The following is a 21,988-nucleotide window of genomic DNA, read 5'->3' on the forward strand; positions in this document are numbered from 1 at the left end:
GAGTGTGAAAGCATGCATCAGGTCTTTACTCACATTCTTATCCAAATAATTGTTACTTTTATTTACAAAAATCCAATATATTTAACAGTCCTCAAAGGGTTTGTTTTTCTCAATAACAACTTTTCCTCCACTTGTTCTCCATTCAGAAAATGCTGCAACCTGTGAGAGTTCTTTAACTCAATATTAGCAGAATTTAGCATAGTGTAAAAGTTTGGATGAACTCTGCCTTACATTTGGTTGTACAAGATTAACAGAAAGCAGCTTTGCACCTGGACAAACTGAATCTGTTGTATTATGCATATTTGAGTAAAGCAGATATGACATGATCATGTATGTCTAAGTGGTAGGGGTATTCCATATATAATTATTAGTTTGGACATATTACATCTGCTTCAGTCAAATATTTGTTTTGTGGACCCTTAAAGAACTCTCTCTGATAGATGCATATCTGCAATTTGTTGATGATACTGGAAAATAACCCCTGTTGTGTTTCCACAGTAAAGTGTGTCCATCAAATTCAACATCACATGCACAACATTATAATCAAGTGTACACATGTCAGTGTGTAAGGGTTCTTGTGGTGCAGTGGTAGTGTCCCTATCTCAGAGTCAGGAGACCTAGGTTCAAGTCCCACCTACTCTGGAGGTGTGTCATAATGTATTTAAACAGGTTGATTAGAAATATCTACACCCAGTAATTAAGAGATCTATATGTCTATTGTCTGTTTCCACTGGGCTATTCTGTATGTGCTTCTAATGCAAACTATATTGTTCCTTAAATAATGAAATCAAAACTGTACACACAGTACTTTAGATGTGGTTTCACCAATGCCTTGTACAGGTGTAGCAAAATATCTTTACTTTTATATTTCATTCCTGTTGCTATAAAAGACAACATTCAATTTGCTTCCTAATCGCTTGTTGTACTTGCATGCTAGCTTCTTGTGGTTCATGTACGAGGGCACCCAGATTCTGCTGAGTTCTACAGCCTTGCTATTTAAATAATGTATTGTTTTTCTGTTCTCCCAGTCAAAACCCTCAGGTTTTCACAACTTACTTTGTTTCCTATCTTTGTGTCATCAGCAAATTCAGCAACCATACATCCTGTTCCTTCATCTAAATCACTGATATAGACTGTAAACAGTTAAGGCTCCAATGTTGAACCCAGAGCAGAATGAGGCACAGGACTGGATTCCCCCCCTCCAAATGGAGGTTGGAATCTAACTCTGTGACTTTCTCTTGTGGTCTTCTTGTAGGGGCCTGGTGTGTAAAACACAAATGCAAGGTTTCCATCGTGAGGACCACAGAAAACTATATTTCCTTCTAGAAACCAGTTTTATTTGGTGCTGCAGCATTTTAGAAGCCACATATATCCTGTAAAGGTACATTAATGCTTAAATTGATTGGCATTATGCAATTGTTGGCATGTATTTCAGTACTTTTCTAACTGTCAAAAGAGTGATCGCGCTTAAAAATGTAAACAAAAGTGTTCTGTTGTCATGTTTCACAAACTGTTAAAATAAAACCTGCTTTTGAAAGTTAAAGAAAACTACAGCATTGATTATGAGGCATTTTGCTTTAAAATGGAAATATGACCACTTATTCTGTCAATTTCAGATAACATACTTAGGAGGCTTTTGTTATGTTGCTATAGTAGCCTTACAGTGTGGAAGCAGGCCATTCAGCTCATTGAGTCTACACCAACCCTCCCCAGACCCACCGGACAATTTAGCACAGCCAATCCACCTGGCCTGTAGGAGGAAACCCACACAGACATAGGGAGAATGTACAATCTCCACACAGTTGCCTAAGGGTGGAATTGAACCTGAGTCCTTGGCACTGTGAGGCAGCAGTGCTAACCACTGAGCTACCATGCTGCTCAAATAATTGTGAATGCTTGAAAAGCTGTTCATGGCTTCAGCTCAACAGATGGTCCACCAACCTAAGAATGATTGACAGTTTTAAGCAGCTGTGATATCAGATAGCAGTTGGATGTAGTTTGTTGCTACAAAGGTGTTTAAAATGATTCAGAGTAGGTTTTCTTCTAGTATCAATGACAATGTATTTCAACTCAACATTTTATTTAATAGTGAGCGTTCATATTCCCCTCCACCAACATAATTTTAAAATGATTCCAATTGCTATTGCATGATTGTGTGGGGGATTTAATAATGGGAAATAAAGAAATGGCTGGGGCATTGAACAGGTATTTTGTGTCAGTCTTCACAGTGAAAGACACAAATAACGTGCCAATAATTGATGACAAGGAAGCTATGGCAGGTGAGGACCTAGAAATGATCATTATCACTAAAGGGGTCGTGTTGGGCAAGCTAATGAGGCTAAAAGAAGACAGGTCTGCTGGCCCTGATGGAATGCATCCCAGGGTACAAAAAGAGATGGCAAGGAAAGTAGCAAATGCGCTCATGGTAATTTACCAAAATTTGCTGGACTCTGGGGCAGTTCTGGCAGATTGGAAAACAGCAAATGTGATGAGATTGAGTAGACTGGGACTATATCATTAGAATGGAAAGATATAATATTATGAAGGGAATAAATAAGATAGAAGCAGAGAGGTTGTTTCCACTGGCAGGTAAAATTAGAACTAGGAGGCATAGCCTCAAAATGAGGGGAATCTTATGGAAACATATAAAATTATTAAGGGAATAGATATGGTAGAAGCAGGAAGGTTGTTTCCACTGGCGGAAGAAACTAGAACTAGGGGGCATAGCCTCAAAATAAGGGGGAGCAGATTTAGGACTGAGTTGAGAATGAACCTCTTCACCCAAACGGTGGTGAATCTGTGGAATTCCCTGCCCAGTAAAACAGCTGAAGGTACGTCATTGAATGTTTTTAAGGCAAAGATAGATAGATTCTTGAACAGTAAAGAGAATAGGGTTATGGTGAGCGGTTGGGTAAGTGGAGCTGAGTCCACGAAAAGATCAACCATGAACTTATTGATTGGTGGAGTAGGCTTGACGGGCCCTACAGGCCTACTCCTGCTCCTGGTTCTTATGTTCTTATTCCTGAGGACAGTACATAGTGGATACTGGGTGCGTGGCTACAGATGATACAACTGAAACATGGAGGCGATATAAGTGGCCTGGCTATCTAAAGCAGCATGTGGGTGAGCGGCGAGGTTTGGAGGGCCTTCAACTGAAGTTGGGAGCTGATCTGCTGTGTTGGAGAACCAAGACAGTCCTTTCTTTAACCAATCCCACCACCACACCACACACTCACAATAGATTGCAGAATGCATGATGAACTGGAACCCTGCGGGAAAACACAAAAGTTCCTGGGCAAATTCATATATGGATCCAAGTGTATTTTAGAAGGCACTTTAAAAGTGTACAGGTCTGCCTTTCCCCGAGCTTACACAAAAATACAAACCAAAAAGCACAAAAGCCAGGCAATTATGATGAACGGCTAAAAAGTCTCCATTTTGGGAAGTGGACTTTAAAAGGGGTATGGAGATACTGGAGATGATACAGAAAAGTTTTACAAGAACAGTTCCAGGCAGTGTAGACTTCAGTTACATGGCTAGTTTGGCAAAGCAAGGCTATTCTGCTGAGAGAAGGCAAGATTGATAGCAAATTTTACAAAAGTGTTCAAAGCCATGAGAGGTCTGGATAGAATAGTTAGGGTAAATTTGTTCCCATTGAGAACCACAGGAAACAATTTAGGGTAATTGATAAAAAATCTCAGGCGATATTAGGAAAGATATCAACACGAAGACAGCATTGTTAGAATTTGGAACGCACTGCCTGACAGTATGGTTGAAGTTGATTTAATTGCAGCTTTCAAAAGGAAATGGATAAGAATCTGAAAAAAGAAATGCAGGTAAAGGTAGCGAAGTGGGACTAGCCAAATTTTTCTTATAGAGTATAGATCCGGATAGGGCAGGTCAAATGGCCTCCTTCTCTATTACAATCATTTGATGATCCTCTAGTTCTCAACATGTGGGAAATTCCAATTTCAATGTGACAGATAACTACTTCTTGGAAGCCGCATTACACTACATTAATCGTATACATCCACAGAAACGACATATCAACACAAAACCTCCTGGCTTATTTCGACACATTCTCCTTTCTCCACAGTCTTTGAATACTGTGTGGAAACTTTAGGAAAGAAACACTTCACAAAACCAGTGCAAACCTGGGTTAATTTGCTCCTAGATCATGCATTACAACTGGAGCAGAAACTCTAGCCATAGTTTCAGTGATCTTAAATTAAAACAGCCTGAAGTTAGAGTATTGTGAGGAGAGGAAAACATTTTCCAGATCAGAATGTGTTCTGTTCAGCTACCTGTCAACTAAATCAGGCCTTAAATCACTGGCTTAAAGGTGGTTTACATTTGTAGCAAGGTTGGATGTCTGGAGTATGACTGAGGACTGCTTGATTCAAACATCCCTATACTCTTTCTTTATTCTTTCACAGGATGTGAGTGTCGCTGGTAAGGCCAGCATTTGTTGCCCATACCTAATGAGTGATAACAGCGGCAATCACATTTTTGTGGGTCTAGAGTCACATGTAGATAAGACCAGGTAAGGAAACTGTGGTTGGTAGTGTTCCCCTGTATCCCATGCACCCTTGTCCTAGATGGTTGAGGACACATGTCAAAGCAGCCTTGCTGAGATGCTGTGATGCATCATATTGATAGCACCCAGTGCTGCCGTTGTTCATCAGTGGTGCAATCAGCGAATGTTGAATGTTGTGGATGTGGTGCCAATCAAATGGGTTGCTTTGACCTGGGTAGCACTGCCTTCTCTTCCATTGTTGGAGCAGCGCTCATCCAGTCAAATGGACAGTATTCCATCACTTGTATCTTGTCAATGCTGGATAGATTTTGAGAAATCAGGAAGTGAGTTACTCATTGCAGAATTCGTAGTCTTGGGATCTGCTTTTGTAGATATAATATTTATATCTCTTAAAAGAATCCATACAATGTGGAAACAGGCCATTAAGCCCAACAAGTCCACACCAACCCTCCGAACAGCATCCCACCCAGACCTGTCCTGCTACCCTTACCCTGTAAATCTTCATTTCCCATGGCCAACACACCTAACTTGCACATTCCTGAGCACTATGGGCAATTTAGCATGGCCAATTCACCTAACCTACATATCTTTGGATTGTCAGAGGTAATGGATCAGCTGGTGGAAACCCAAGCAGACACAGGGAGAATGTGCAAACTCCACACATAACAGTCACCCGAGGGTGGAATCGAACCCGGGTCCCTGGCGATGTGAAGCAGCAGTGCTAACCAGTTCACTGTGCCCATATGGTTGGTCCAGTTCAGTTTCTTGTCAATGATAATCCTCAGGATGCTGATAGTGAAGAATTCAGCAATGGTAATTCTATTGAATGTAAAAGGGCATTGGTTAGGTTCTCTTGATGGAGATAGTTATTGCTTGACACTTGTATGGCACAAATGTTACTTGCCACTTAGCAGGCCAAGCATGGACATTGTCCAGGTCTTGCTGCAGATGGGCACGTCTGGTTTCATTATTTAAGGTGACGTGGATTATGATGAATCATATGCAATCATCAGCAAAAATCCCCACTTCTGACCTGATGATAGCGGGAAGGTCATTAATGAAGGAGCTGAAAGATGGTTAGGCCTAGAGGAACTCCTGCAGAGACGATGAGATGGGCCAAAGAGTGGCAGATGGAGTTTAATTTAGATAAATGCAAGGTGCTACACTTTGGAAAGGCAAATCAGAGCAGGACTTATGCACTTAATGGTAATGTCCTGGGGAGTGTTGCTGAACAAAGAGAGCTTGGAGTGCAGGTTTGTAGGTCCTTGAAAGTGGAGTCGCAGGTAGATAGGATAGTGAAAACGACGTTTGGTATGCTTGCCTTTGTTGGCCAGCGCATTGAGTGTAGGAGTTGGGATGTCATATTGTGGCTGTACAGGACATTGGTTCGGCCACTTTTGGAATACTGCGTGCAATTTTGGTCTCCCTGTGAAACTTGAAAGGGTTCAGAAAAGATTTACAAGGATTGGAGGGGTTGAGCTATATGGAGAGGCCGAATAGGCTGAAGGTATTTTCCATGGAGCATCAGAAGCCGAGAAGTGATTTTATAGAGTTTATAAAATCATGAGGGGGACGGAGAGGGTAAATAGACAAGATCTTTTTCCCAGGTTTGGTGAGTCCAAAACTAGAGGTCGCAGATTTAAGGGAAGAGGGGAAAGATTTAAAAGAGACCGAAGGGGCAGCTTTTTCACGTACAGGGTGGTGTGTGTATGGAATGAGCTGCCAGAAGATGGTAGAAGCAGGTACAATGATGACATTTAAAAGGCAGCTGGATGGGTATATGAATAGGAAGGGTTTAGAGGGATATGAGCCAAATGGTGGCAAATAGGACTAGATTTATTTAGAATATCTGGATGGCATGGACGAGTTAGACCAAAGGATCTGTTTCTGTGCTGTACATCTCTATGACTATATTCTGCAACAACCACAATCATCTTCCTTTGCACGAGGTATAATTCCAATCGGTGGAGAATGCTAACACCCCTCCCCAACATGTAACTTCCCAGCAGATACCCACTGACTCCAGTTTTGCTAGGTCTCCTTGATGCCCAATTCAGTCAAATGCTGTCATGATGTCAGAGCAGTCACTCTCAGCTACCCTTGTGAATTCAGCTCTTTTGTTCCTATCTGGACCAACGCTGTAATGAAGTCAGGGGCTGAGTGGCCCTGGTGGAACTTAAACTGAGCATCAGCTTGCAGCTTATTGTTGTGTCAGTGCCATCTAATACTACTGTCGATGACACCTCCCATCATACTGTTGATGAAAGATTAGATTGAGAGCGAACTTAGTGGCTGGGTTGGATTTGTCCTGCTTTTTGTGCACTGGACTGGACATACCTGGGCAATTTCCACTTTGTTAGGTAGATGCCAGTGTTATCACTGTATTGGAACAGGTTCACAAGGGATTTGGCTAATTTCCCAGTACCATTGCTGGAGTGTTGCCAAGGCCCATAGACAAATGCAAAAGGTTTGTGCAAGTATTACTCGGGTATTTCTCAAAGGTTCAGAGATTGTACTGTTGCACAGGTCTCATACATCTCTGATGAAAGAATATGGAAAATAAGTTCCAACCAAGGAACAGTGAAACCAGTGTCTTTTTCTTTGGTCAGTTGGCTCAATAGATGTGGATTCATGGTCACTAGTGGGGTCTTAATTCTAGACTTCTATTGAATTCAAATTGCACCATCTGCTGTGGTGGGATTTGAACCCATTCCCCAGAACATTTACTGACTTTCTGGATTAATATTTAAGCAATGATGCCACTAGGCCATTGCCTCCCCCAGATAAATCTTGACTACACCTGCTACAATATTTAGCATATTTAAGCAAAACCTTTGGTGAAACACGTAAACTTTAGAACTTATATTGAGCACCATGGAACAGATCTGAATAATGGAAAGTTCCTTACAGAACTTATCTGTTTACATAAACAATCGTTTTTAATTCCTGGCAAAAGCAACTAAGAAGTTATTGCTGTTACCATTCACAATACATTATAAAATAAAAAATCTGATCGTTATAGTAACTGGTGTATCTTATGATAAACCCTTCAGATACTGTTTACCTTCACTGTTCAATAAAGTGTTCATTCTAGTCATTTTGAATGAAAGGGTGCAGGACCCACAAAATTCTGTGCACATAGTCAGTCTTGCTGTCAATCTGAAAATTCCAGAAATCATACATATTGCTGAATTCTAACAGTTGTTAGTTTGAGACTCTTCAGCTAACAAAGATGGCTCGGCCAACATGTGAGGCTCAGTCCTATCATGCAAACTCTCAAAGAAAATAGCCCAGATATTCCAATTACTGCGGGAACAGATTCAACCAATAGTAATCCTCTTTAAAAATTACCCTTTACCCTTTTAAAGGGACCTGTCAACTATTTTTACACCAAGATTTCAAGTCTTACCAGTCCCAAATGTGAACAGCAGACAAAAACAGGGATACATCAGTGCAGATTAACAATGCAGGTCAAGACATGAACTTTTTCTTATAAATAACACTTGCTGTTGTATTTCAGGAGTTAGAATTTCCAAAGGGATTTTAAACAGTGACTGAGATAATGTAAGTGTGTAAGGAAATTGAGGGATTAGAGTGGCAGCTGGGTAGGTAAGGGGGCAGTATGCCATGTGGATGCTGAGGATAACTCAGGGATACAGCGGGCATTGGCTCTAGCAGGGCCCAACTAAGGCATTTGGTCCAATAGGAACAGGTCAGAGATGTAATTTCATGGGGTGTTAAGGGCCTGAGGTGTGATGATTGTAGGGGAGGGCTCAGTTTAATAGTTGCACCAACAAGTTATAGTAAGTTTTTAGTCCTCTAACATTTCCTGGGAAATAATAAGCCTAAGTGACTCATAGCACTCCAACATTAACGAATGTTTTCAGAGGGTTTCAGACCAGGTAACTGCCCTTTATTTCCAGGGCAATTCCCACAGAATCATCAGGGTTGGATTCCACATGGGACATGCAAGAAATGTACCACAATGATCATGGGTGACTTTAATCGATACAGGAGAGCGAAAGAACCAGGTTGGCAAATGGAACCCAGACAAGTGTTCATTGCCTGAGAAAACTCGATCTCTTTGAGCAGTATATCCTACAGCCAACTAAGCAGCATGTTATTCTCGAACTGATAAGATGCAATGAGACAAGATGGATCAACAACCTCATGTTAAAGGCCCCTTTTAATGACAGAATTTCATGTTCAATATGAAAGGGAGAAATGTGGGTTTGGGGCTAGAGTTTTAAAACTAAATAAAGTTAACTATGAGCATATGAAGGCAGAGCTGGCTATGCTGAACTGGGAAACTAGGACAGCAGAGTTGCTGCGGTAGACTTTAAAGGAGATACTTAATAACTTACAAAGATTTATCCCAATAAGAAAGAAAGGCGCTTTGAGAAGGTTGCATCATCCACAGCTAAATAAAGAAATTAACGTATTACATTTAAAGAAACACTACAAATTTGCAAAGATTACTGGTAGGTCAGAGGATTGGACAGACATTATCACCAGCAAAGAATGGCTACAAAGATGATAAAGGACAGAAAGCAGAGTATGAGAGAAAGCTAATAATATAAAATAGTAAGTGCTTTTTAACGAATACTCATACAGAGAAAGAAGAACTAAAGCTAGTGTTGGTCCTGCATAGAACGTCTGTGGAATCGACAATGGAAAACAAATAGATGACAGAAGCTTTGAAAAGTGATTTTATGTCTGTTATAGGTTCCAAAGGCATTTTAACAGTCACTGAGATAGTGAGGTTGTTGGCTTGCTCGTCGAGCTGGCTTTAGTCATTTTAGTCACTGAGATAATGTAAGTGTTAAAGGAAATTGAGGGGTTACGGTGGCAGCTGGGTAGGTAAAGGGGCAGTGTGCTAGGTGAGTGCCAAGGATAACTCAGGAATGCTGTGACATTAGCTCTAGCAGGGCCCAACTAAGGCAGTTGGTCCAGTCGGATCAGTTCAGGGATGTCACTTCGTGGGGTGTTAAGGGTCTGGGGTGTGAGGATTGTAGGGGAGGGTTCAGTTTAATAGTTACACCAACAAGTTATAGTAAGTGGTGCAGGACTCAGAAAACTTCCTAAAGATATTTGACAAATCAAGAGGTGATAGGGAGAGATGAACTTATAACAAACGCTAGAGACAACACTGGATGTATACATTGGTAGCTACATAGATAAATAAATAGATAAACAATATGCACAAAGAGCTCCAGGTAAGTGCATTGTTGGGCAATCCCCTTTAAAACCAAATATTAGGGATTGATGTTTCACAGATTGACTGTATGGGTTTGCTAAAGTGCCTTCTCCCATCAATTTTTCCTTTCAATGTCTATTTTACTCGTGAACACATTTTGCCTACTCATTTTCCTGGTTTGCTGCTGAAGTGAATTTGGAAGAAAACACAACAGAATGTGACTTTCAGCAGTGGTATGCAGAAGCACAATGGCTACTCATTATAAACGTACCTAACTGTTCTGTCCATTAGCTTCAATGAATTGTGGGTAGCTGATCCATTGTCGCCCAAATTCTGGCACTTATAAAAGTCCAGACTCACTTTAGTTCTTTTGTCCATTTTGCTTAAAAGTCTCAATGATTATTTTTCCAACACAGTTAAAGCACAGAAGCAAGAAGGCAGTGGCGTAGTAGATGCCGCTTGTGGGCTCCTCAGCCCAGGAGCCTGTAGCTTGTGTATTCTGTCTGATTTTTACTTTCTTTTATTTCTCTAGTTTTTCTTAATGTTTCCATTTATTATCTTACCTTCTTTAACTTCTTCAGTGGAAGGTGTCTCCTCCTGGACCCCTGTGGAAAGGAGGCTTCCCACCATGCGTGGGGGACTCAGCCGGCACAGCGGGCTCCCACGGTAGCGGCCTCATCCAGGAGGGGTGGTCATGACAGGCACGGTGGGCTCCTGTTGTGACGGCCTTGTCTCAGAGGGGTGGTCTTGGCTTGGCATGGCAGTCTCTAGGTTTGGTGGTCTTGTCCTGGAGTGAAGGTCTTGTTGGTTTGGAAGTCTTCTTCAGTAGCAGCTTCCAGGTATGCCAGTGGCCCCCATGTGATGTTCTGGTTCAGTCCCGGTGTGGGGGTCTTGACCCAGTGTGTGGTGTGGAGGTCTAGTTCCAGCATGGAGGTTTTGTATTTCAACCTGGAGCAGCGGTCTCCTGCTGTGGGGGCTTTGTCCTGGGGAGTGGGAGGGTGGGGGGGCAGTCTTGGCTTGGCTTGCTGTGGTGGTCCTCAGGTTTGGTGATCTTGTGGAGGTAGTGGTTTCCAGGAATTCCAACGTTAGTCATCTTCATTGAAACTTTCTCCCAAACTGAAACTAATCTGAGATGAAATCTGCCTTAATTTTTACTTTTGTCATCTTATCTATGACTTCTGTCATTCATACAGGCACTGAGGTATGGCGACTTATAAAACATTTCACTGTGGCCATGTCCATTGCAAGAGGTGTTCAGGAAATATGCTCAATATACTTTAGCAGAGATAAGGCTAGTTTCCTCACCATCTTATCTCTGCCTCTAGTCATCCCATCACAAAAGGAAGGAAAAATGAGGTGGTGTGTCAGTGTCACTTTTGGACTGATCAGTTCCCTGTCTTAAGTGAACTCCTGGTAAAGTGGGGTTGCATCATTAACTTGGTGGTAGCTCTGATTCATGCTATTATCAAGTTGACAAAAAAGAAAGACATGTACAACCTCTAAATCATCACCAGCAACACTGTAAACCAGAAGGAAAAGCCAGATCTTTTCTTACCTTACAATTCTGGCACATGCCTCCAATAAACAGAGGGTGCTCGAGAGAAATATGTTGACTTCCACAGGCAAGGCAGATATCTGCAAACAGTGAAAAAAAAAATTAGCTTACATGAAACTTATGATTGCTGTACTTTGTTTTATTTTATTTTGAATTACGACAGGCAAAATCTCAAAATTTTATCAAAATCTCAATCTTACCTTCAATGTTTCTGCTATTTTGTCTCACATCATAGACTAGCCTCTCTGAAAAACAAAACACATGAAAAAAACCTATGGTTGATGATTCAAATTACGTTTTTCAATGTTGTTGCTATAGAATTGAATACTGACGTGCTGTGCTTAAATCATTTCCTCACTGCCAATTAGATATTCGATGACCAGTGTTAAACATTACAGCCTAGATTCTCACTGGCCTCAGTCCAATTGGTAGGAGGGCAGAATGCCTAGATGTCATGTAAATTACACACTTTGCTTTTAGAAATTCTAAGGTAAAACCTAACTTAAATAATCAGGATGAGTACCAGGCATCAGGAATTCCACCGATTGTGAACTTGTCCATTGGAGGATGTGAACTCCTGAGGATTTAAAGGCATGCAGCAGTTCCTGGGGCTGGTATCCAGGCAAACTAATTGAAAGAAAAGAGCAGAAAAGTCTGTTGGCAGTAATACCTGTGAGGGCTGCAGAAGCGCAGAGAATCCCCCAGGTTCACCAATGTAGCTGGAGAGGTGTTTCTGAACCAAAGCAAGCTGAAGATGAGATTTTGGAAAAGAATGATGTGGATAGCCAACGCAACCAGATTATGGACGGTGAGAGGGAGTGACTGGGGTAGTAAGTGTCAATGCAAACACTCGGGCACCGGAGAATGTGGTATCGGTGTTGTGGCTAGGAATTTTGTTAACGGATTCTCCCATTTCTCCACTATAATTTCAACAAAACACTAAGGTCACCTTCGTGGTGTCCGCTCCACATGTGACAATACCTGCTGCCACTTCAGTGTACTGTCCTTACTGCTCCTGCTACTCTTGATGCAGCTCTGTCTGTCCACATGGAGCTCTCATTTCTCCTACAGCAACTCTCCTCACTCACTCAGTCTTTCTCTCAAGGCAAAGGTTAAATTGAGCCACAATTTTTCAAGCGATCACTCTGCCATAAAATGTGCTTGAATCTGTAGATCCTTCCATATCACTTGAATAAGAACTTCAGCAGGACTACCCACTGAGTTTTTCTGAAGCTGCATAGTTCTTTAAATCAGAATTTTATTTTGCAGTTTTAGCCTGAACTGTCTCGGATTACTGGGTGGTCCCACCCTCAGTCCTACTCACGTTTCAGTTGTCTGTTTGGATTCCAATTTGCACAGAGCTATTAGGCTACTGTAGCCTTCAGTTAGCCTCCCAAACTGCCAAGCAGAGGATGATGGCAGTGGAAATGAGCAACAATTGATGGAAGGTTTGAAAATTCACCTGGAACCTAATTTGTCTGTGCATTCTGCAGGCACCTGCACTCAACAGAGCACAAACATACTCACAAATGACAGAGGCAATTTGCTCCACTAACTACCACATCAGAATGTCTCTGTACTACCCAATTTCGTCTATTTAATTTCAATTTTGCCCTCTACTTGTCCACCTGAAATCCATTCTAAGTGATAATTATTCTTTACACAAAGTTGAGCTTCCAAATAGTCTGAACTCATTTATGCATTTTAAATTAAGTCGTAATTTGAGGGAGACAGTGGCATAGTGATGATGTCATTGGACTTGTAATACAGAGGTTAATGCTGTGGGGACATGGGTTCAGATTCCATCATAGCAGCAGTTGGAATTTAAATTCAATTAATAAACCTGGAATTGAAAACTAGTCCCTGGATTGGTGACAAAATTATCATCAATTGTTGTATAGATATTTATGATTCACTCATGTCCTTCAAGGATGGAAGTCTGCTGTCTTTACCTGGTCTGGCCTACACTGGTGTCCAGATCCAAAGCAACAGGCGATTCTGAACTGCCCTCTGAAATGGCCCAGCAAATCAATCAGTTCAAGGGCAATTAGAGATGAGCAACAGATGCTGGCCTGACTAGCAGCACCCATATTCCATGAAGGAATAAAAACGTGTTTCAGATTTATCATTCTCACTCCTATCAACAACAAGCTTAAATGACCCGAAAATGTTTTCTCATGGTTGCCTTCTTTCCAAGCTCAAAGGCTGGAGTTTCTTGTAACTAAGATTTCTGTCACAAGGGATCAGACTACTGGCTATTCTCGCCATAGCCTCCAATGCTTGAATGTTTCTCAGCAATCAAGATGTAATCTGACCAGCGTGTCAATGTCTATTTCCAATGGCCACAAGGTCTACTGTTATCCTATCTCATGGTCTTGTTCCTAAATTATTTTTCAAAGGTTTTGTTTATGTAGTCCATCATTGTATCAACTTTGTTGATTATGGCATTGGTTAAACATGATACGCATTCAGTTAACAAAATATTTAAATGTTATCTCTAGCTATTTACCACCATCACCTCATGTTTCCTTGATGTCTTTGGCAGGTAAAAATCTATCAATCTCAGCTTTAAATTCAACAATTGATTTTGCATCAACTGCTGTTTCAAGAGAACATTTCCAACTTCTGCCACCTTTTGCAATGAAAAAGTATTTCCTAATTTCACTTCTGAAAGGTAGGCTTCTGTTTTTTGACTACATCTCCTGGTCCTCTTATATCAGAAATTCTCCCAAGCTATTTCAACTTTCCCCTTCATATCAACCTTTTAAATTGCAGGGACTATAACCCTGATTTGTTTGATTTCCCTCAAATAATTTAAATTTAAATTAGATTTCATCTGCGTATTTTAAAAATTAATTCTGTTATTTCTAGTCTGGTTCCTTCATTTTTGTTGCCCCTCCCAGTCAGTCTCATCTGAAAATTTGAACAATATTCTCCAGCCCGTAGGGACAGTTTACTCCTTTTGTGAAAGCTGCTATGTTTAGGTCTAGGTGCTTGAATGGAGAGGACTGCTATTGTTTTACTTCAAAGAGATTAGAACTAGAATACTAATAAGTATCATGCGATGCTTTGCTGATCTCATTGGCATAATTTATTCTGCTTTCCAGTGGGTGCAGTGTGCAGTACTATCACAGAGTAGGAACAAGCATGCATTGTGTTGTTGTCTCATAGGAAAGCTATGCAGGTGACCTTTCCAGTCAGACATCTCTAAAGCCTTCATGTGACAGAAAGGCAGCAACCCTAACCTAACCCTAACCCGAGATAACAAGGTGTAGAGCTGGATGAACACAGCAGGCCAAGCAGCATCAGAGGAGCAGAAAGGCTGACGTTTCGGGCCTAGAACCCTAACCCTATCACTTATGCATCACAGAGGTGGTGCAGCCTGCAGCAGATCCACGACAGTACTCAGCTGTCATAAAATGAGAACAATCTTGGTTCCCTAGGGTCTGTTTGATATACAACAACCAGCAACCTTATACACTTCAGTCACTAAGGTAGTTCAAAGTGAGGTTCAAGAGTTTAAACATAAGGCAGCACAAAGCATGAACAACCCTAGTTATTGAGGCTAACCTTGATGTTCCAAAAGCTATCTAGAACATGTCGTTCTGGGTGAATTAGAATTAGTTTGCACATTCCTACATATTGTTAAGGGATTCTGATGTTTCTTGTTGCAATCCACCCAATGATTCTGAAACAAATTCGAACAACTGGTTCATACCTCGAGTTTGTTCATCTATGATTTCTTTGACTTTTAGCTTCTCTGTGCTTCTTCTTGCTTTTTTGGCCGGGGGAGGCGGAGGATAAACAGCAGCTTCAGGCTCCTCCCAACTTTCTGTATAAACCTCTTTGTAAGGATTTCGTTCCTCTGGAAATCAAAGAATATCTTTGTTATTGGATACAGGACTAGCTATGCAAAGACTACAAAAAACAGTACTGTGATTGCTTTGATGACAATCATAACCACTTGGGTCAAATTCAATTCGTGGGCAGCTGTGGTTGTTTTACATCCTGTCCATTTTTGTTTTATGTTGAAGTAACTGGGCAGGGTGTTTATGCCTTTATAGATAGTGAATTTTATCATCCATGTTGTGATAAAAGGTTTAAATCATTTGGAAATTTGCTTCTTAAAAGTAGAAGTAAAAAGATTTTGATTTCAGTTTTGTGAATGTGACTTACTGGTATTTTAATTTTAGAAAATGGTCAGAAAGTAATTTGAAACAATGAGATGAAGACATCAGATCATATGCTTTCTTGGAAATAAGTTAAATGCCTTGATCAGATACCTAGGGAGATAACTGCTGAGTGTTCAAAATGCTGAATTTTATGATCTACACAGAAACAGACTGTCAGTGAACAGAATCAGGTTTCAGTTGAGAAGAGCAGTTTTTTTTTTCTCCTCTGAATAGCAGAAAGGCATTTTAGTTGATAGAAGTTTCATGGCTGTCAGAAAGGAAAAGAATTAGTCAAGTCAGAAATCTTAAAGTTAATATAGGAATGATAATCACAGGGGTTGAGCAACTGGAAAGGATGATTAAAGGGGTTTTTTTTATATTTACATTAAGAACTAATTGTCATATATCTTTTTTTTCATTTGTAACAAAGTTGAGTTCTTTTGTTAATAGAACACTTGCAGCAGCCTGTTGTGAATATGCTCAGAGACTGACCACCATGGTAACCAAACTGCAAAATTAAACTTATGATCTGTCAGGCCAGGTTTCACTCTGAGATGTAAAATGTCCAGCATTATCATAACAATGATCCAGGTCTTTTGAGGGTCAGATAATAGTGTCTGTAGCGTAGATGGGGATTGCACATGGAAACCTGACAGAACCCCCATCAAAGCAGGCTCTGAAGCAACGACCCAGAAAACTGCAGATTCTGCTATACTTGGAATTCTCAAGTATCCATTTAAATCAGAGAATCTGGAACATTCATCTGATATTATGTACATAGCTACTCAGGAAATGTTAGACTATTCAATACATAGTCTATCACCTGGGTAACTATTAAACTGATCCCCAACTTCCCTTGTGAAGCCTGAACTACAGATCTGAGACTCCCTGCAGACCCCAGACCCTGATACTCCTCTTTCCCTACCCCACCCCCAGACTCAGCACAGTCCCTAAGTGAATTGTGAAGGACTTCTTGTTGCCTAGTGGCCAAGTGGCCAACCTTGACAATTCCTGCCTTGAAAGCTTTATGTCTAAATTAAACGTTACATACAATCCATAACTATACATCAGCAAAGACTATCCAGAATTAAAACAGAAAGGTGAGAAAACACAACTGGTACTGACTTTAAACACAGAAAGCAGTTTGAAGGACTGCTCACAGAGCTGGACCAGCTTAAATTCAATGCTAGAGATAGTAGGCATTTCTGAAGAAGGGTCTAGGCCCGAAACGTCAGCTTTCCTGCTCCTCTGATGATGCTTGGCCTGCTGTGTTCATCCAGCTCTACACCTTGTTATCTTAAATGCAATGCTAATGGCTGCCCAACTGGACTACAGCATCAGGTCTGTTTGAGGCACAGCAGGGTAACTTATGGAGAGAACTTTAAAATATAGGCGAATGTGCAAGTGAAGTTTGGGAATTGGATGAGGTAGAAAGTAGAGACGAAATAAGGGAGAGTGTGTAAACAGAGAGGGAGGAAGTAGCAGCAGAGAGAAAACTCTGAAGTGGAAATGGAGGTGGAAGGCAGGGAAGCAGGTGTAGGTGGGTGACAAAGAGAGCCGAGGAGGATGGACTGGGTGAAAAAGGACAAAGAGAAGGAAGTTGGTGCAGAATGGTGGAAGGCAAGCAGAAAGAAGAGGGATAGAATAGATCAAGTGAGGAAGGAGAAATGGAGCAAGAGAAGGTAAACAGTTAGGGAGAATGGAGGTGAGGGAAGGAGGGAGCAGATCAGGGCGTGGGCTTGATGTTTAACATGATGCAACCATGTTTGGGAAATCCTCTCAGTAAATTTGGGGTAGTGAGAATGCTAATAGGTGAAAAATTCAGCTAATTGGGATGAAGGTTTTCAATTCAGATCAGAGATCTGGGGATTGAGGTCACAGTCAGCCAGATAGTAGGAGGAGATATAATAGTAGCTAGTGGTGTGGGAAAGAATGACAATTGGGAAACGTATTTGGAGAAGGGAAGATGCTATTGATATGGAAATCAAGTAGGCTGGGGAAACTTAGAGTAATATATTCAGGTTTGTTGATTATACAAAACCTAGCGAGAATGTAATATCTGAGGAGGTCACAAAGAATCTGCAGAGAGATATACATAGGTTAGGTTGGTGGGGGACAAGATGGCAGAAGCATATTGAGAGAAAATGGAAGGTGTTCACTTTGCTAACAAAAACAAAAAAGCAAAATCACTTTTATAAGACATGGAACTTTTAAATGGTGATGTTCAGAGATATTTGGAGGTGGTGATGATCCCAACTATGAGAATACTGGGCCAACTGGAGTTTTTGTTATTATCCAATTCTAGAAACCATAATTTTTTTTGAGAATAGAACAAGTAGAAGAAATTAAGCAAAATTTCAGGAAATGCAAAAAATAATATTTATTATTCAAACTTGAATAAATGAAATTTAGTCAATAATTACTAATGGAGGTTCTAAATAGATAAGAATGAATTCTAAGGTTTTGGAGTAGAATGGATAAGAATGAATTAAACTACATAAGCTTTAAGCTGTGTATATATTGTGGAACAATCAGGATTTCTATACGATAAATGAGTTAACAAGCAAACTGCAGTTGCACACCCCACAGATTGTACTGTAAATGACTGATAATAACAACCAGCTATCAGTGTGTCATCAAATCTCACTGAAGTTCTAGCTCCTTTGCAAGGGATTCCAATTCTTTATTTTCCAAGAACTAGTCTTGGAAGACCCTCAAATGGTCTCTAACTTGGACTGTTTCAAGGACTGCTCCAGTCTTGGTGGTTTAACCTCTTCTCCCAAGGAAGAGATCCCCAGGAATCCTTCGACTGCTCCCAAATGTCTAATCGGAGGTTCAATTTCAACCCTGATCAAACAGCCAGCTTCACCGAGCTGCTGCCGAATTTTTCTCAGCTCCAATCTTTCTCAGCTGCATTAAATAAATTCCACTTGAGAGTTTCCTACATTCCACTCACAGCTGCACTGGATTATAGATAGTAGGAACTGCAGATCCTGGAGAATCCGAGACAAGAAGGTGCAGGGCTGGATGAACACAGCAGGCCAAGCAGCATCACAGGAGCAGAAAGGCTGACGTTTCGGGCCTAGATCCTTCATCAGAAAATATCTTCTTTTCAGCCCTAACTGCTTGAAGTCTCCTAACAGCAACACTCGTGCACCTGGAGCTACCTCTGCTGTAGCGCTCTCCTAGCTCCTGAAGTTGGGATTTTCAGCAATTATAAAGTTAAAATGATTCTCAGTGCCAAGCACAAGTAAGAACACACTGAAGCTGCAAATGTGGAAAGGGAAAAGAAGTAAAGGGGATATTTGATGGCTTCAGGTTTCAATATATGCCAGATGCCTGCATAAGATATAAAGTACAAAGTTCACTGAGTACATTGGTGTGTTCTCAAGGACCTTCATCTACACTTGCTGGTAGTTGATCAGTGTTCAATGTAGATGGAACTATGAGTGTAATGCAATTAGAATAGTATATGACGGGTTTGAAATCTTTGTACGGTTGGAGAGGTCTGGTTGTGTTACAGTTGAGATTGTTTTGCCACCGGTGTAAATAAGGGTTGTTTGACATATCAGTGCAAAGACCTGGTGTCAAGTGTATCCATAGAATCCCTACAGTGTGGCTATTTCAAATACGCAATTAAAGCTCTAGCTCCTTTGCAAGGGTTTCCAATTCTTTATTTTCCAAGGTCTAGCCTTGGAAGACCCTCAGAAGGTCTCCAACTTGGACTGGTTGGACTGCAAAATGGCATAGTCGGTAAGATACCAGACAGATGGAGAAAACGGTGAAACTCAGTCACTATGTGAGTATGTTTAAATTACCGCACTAAGTTAGGACCAGGCAGAAGACATTCCGAGTCAGCCATCCAGACCTCCAAACCTGCAGGTCTTGTCAGTACATCAAACAGTCTGGAGTATTGGTTCTTGGAGTCTGCAACAGCAGCACTTTCCTAGCTCCTGAAGTGGGAAACATTTACTGCTGGATACATAAAAATATTTGAATAACCTCACATAGCTGATATGAGCTGGCAGTAACAATCCCGCTCCATGACCATGCTAAAGTGAAGCAGGGATGTACTGCTGACAAACAGGGAAAGGAAATCCAGAGTGAGTGGGGACCAGAAGGATTCCTAAAGCAGTACTTCGTTATTAAAAACTAATTAAAAACATTATTAAGCTAAATCAAAAACTTAATGACCAACCTGTAGAAGGAAGGAAATGGTGGGACTCCGAGAAAATAGAGACGAAAAATGCAAAAAGTTATCATTCCAGTAACTTACACATACTGTGCAGTGATAAATGGACAATTGAAACAGTAAAGAAACATGGAAGCCATGGCATTAATCATGACCCTTAAGGGGATGACATTGACAGTAGGGTATTTGGGCGCAGGGGCGTAGCGTACGGAATGGGTGATGACAGGGACAATGAGGGGAATAGGCCAAACCCTTCTGATAAACAAGAAAATGTGGCACCCATTAAAGTCGAATTCATCTCAGATGTGCCATTGGCGGCTACACTGCCAAACATCCTGGCTGCTCCTGCAGCATAATTCTGAAGAAAGATCACTGGACCCGGAACATTAACTCTGATTTCGCTCCACAGATGCTGCCAGACCTGCTGAGATTTTCCAGCAATTTCTCCTTTTGTTTCTTATCTTTCAGCAATTTTGTTTAGGGGTCAATGCTGGGACCTTTGTTATTTATTATTTAAATAAGTGATCTGGATGTGAATGTACAAGGCATGATTAGTAAGCTTGTGGATGCTACAAAATTCATAGATATTGTTGATAGCCAGGAAGCTTATCAAAAATTACAAGAGGGATCTTGATCAGATGGGGAAGTGGGCTGAGGGCTGGCAAATGCAATTCAATTCAGATAAGTGTGAGGTATTGCACTTTGGAAAGTCAAACCAAGGTAGGACTTATACAGTAAATGGTAAGGTGACAAGTGTTGTGGATCAGAGGGACCTAAAGTACATAGTTTGTTGAAAAAGGTGTGACAGGTGGACAGGGTGGTGAAGAAGGCATTTAGCATGCTGGCCTTCATTGGTCAAGACATTCGGTAAAGGAGTTGGGACGTTATGTTATAGTTGTATAAGTCGTTGGTGAGGCTGCATTTGGAGAATTGTGTACAGTTTTGGCCACCCTGTTATAGGAAAGACATAGTTAAACTGGAAAGTGTGCAAAGAAGATTTACGAGGATGATGCCAGGACTGGTAGGCCTGAGGTATAGTGAGAGGTTGGCCAGGATAGGGGTGACCTTATTGAGGTGTATAAAATCATGAGGGGCATAGATAGGATGAATACATATAGTGTTTTTGCCAGGAATGGGGAATTGAAAACTAGAGGCCATAGATTTAAGGTGAGAGAAGATAGATTTAAGAAGGACCTGAGGGGAATCTTCATCACGCAGAGAGTGGTGTATGTATGGAATGGGCTGCCATGAGAAAGTGGTTGAGTCAGCTACAACAGTAACATTTAAAAACATCTGGATAGGTACGTGGATGGGAAGGGTTTAGAGGGATATGGACCAAAGACAAGCAATTGGAACTAGTTGAGTGAGCACCATGATCAGCATGGACCAGTTTGGGCTGAAGGGCCTCTTTCCAGCTGTATTACTCTATGGCTCTATTGGCCATTCTATGAGTTCAATGACATAGATGCCTCAAAAGTGTAGTTCAAAATAAATTCACGTTTCTTCTGTTGAGTGATCCATTTTGTGGGAACTGTACCTAACTGCAGTACACATTTACTGCCGAAATCAGTAAATCATGCATTTAAAAAAACCCCTCAATTAACTTCTACAGCAGAGAAGCAGAATTTTCCAGATTTTCATCATGAGGCTTTCTCTTTTAAAGGAAAAATATTCTTCCAGACGACCTTCTCCTTTATGTATAATTATCAACATTAATTTCCCCATCTCAACACATGTATGACAATTTACATGAAAGAATAAAAATCCATGCAGTTCCCAATTAAGTTGGAATTTGTCTCAATCTATGTTCAATCATACCTTCTGGTGGTTCCAAACTCTTTGGCCCCAAAGGCAGAAATCCTTCCAAAGCCCATTCGATCATCTGTTTGGTTTGGGCTTCCACATTTTTGGCAGTATCTAACTCATCATTCCCAGAATGTGTTGGAAAGAGTTTTCCTGCTCTGTTGCTTGCCACCTAGTTCAAAATAGTAAACTGAACAGTCAGGAAAATCATTTGGTAATCTGAAACCTGAAGGTGCAGCTTACATTGCTGAAGATACTAGTCCCAGGCAGCAATGCACGCTGGGATGAAACTCTAGGAGGTTACTTGTGTACAGCTAACACAAATCGCAATTTTAAATTATTTATACAAACTACTTTCCTTCACAGTGTGAGATAGTAAGAACTGCCGATGCTGGAGTCTGAGATAACACACTGTAGAGCTGGAGGAACACAGCAGGCCAGGCAGCATTAGAGGAGCAGGAAAGCTGACGTTTCAGGTTGGGACCCTTATTCCCAACCTGAAATATCAGCTTTCCTGCTTCTCTGATGCTGC

The 21,988-nt window shown here is 41.0% G+C and overlaps 1 protein-coding gene across 7 annotated transcripts in view; it reads right to left on the minus strand.

Annotated features, from left to right (window-relative positions):
• Positions 1-21,633, minus strand: part of dnmt3ab (DNA (cytosine-5-)-methyltransferase 3 alpha b) — a 115,960-nt gene extending 94,327 nt beyond the window's left edge. For 6 of the 7 annotated variants that reach the window (XR_007262078.1, XM_048596634.1, XM_048596633.1 and 3 more), the window contains exons 1-4: positions 21,472-21,633; positions 15,008-15,154; positions 11,490-11,534; positions 11,290-11,369 (exon numbers count right to left, since the gene is read on the minus strand). Coding sequence is in view for 6 of the 7 variants with exons in the window: in XM_048596634.1 (XP_048452591.1) it covers positions 11,290-11,369; positions 11,490-11,534; positions 15,008-15,154; positions 21,472-21,535 (336 nt within the window). In the remaining variant the exon portion in view is untranslated. Of the gene's footprint in view, positions 1-11,289; positions 11,370-11,489; positions 11,535-11,812; positions 11,917-15,007; positions 15,155-21,471 lie in introns of those variants that run through there. The other variant, XM_048596638.1, reaches the window with a different exon arrangement.
• Positions 21,634-21,988: the final 355 nt, after the last annotated feature.

This window comes from Rhincodon typus, chromosome 5, assembly GCF_021869965.1.
Source record: "Rhincodon typus isolate 14 chromosome 5, sRhiTyp1.1, whole genome shotgun sequence".
In the NCBI taxonomy this organism is placed as follows: domain Eukaryota; kingdom Metazoa; phylum Chordata; class Chondrichthyes; order Orectolobiformes; family Rhincodontidae; genus Rhincodon; species Rhincodon typus.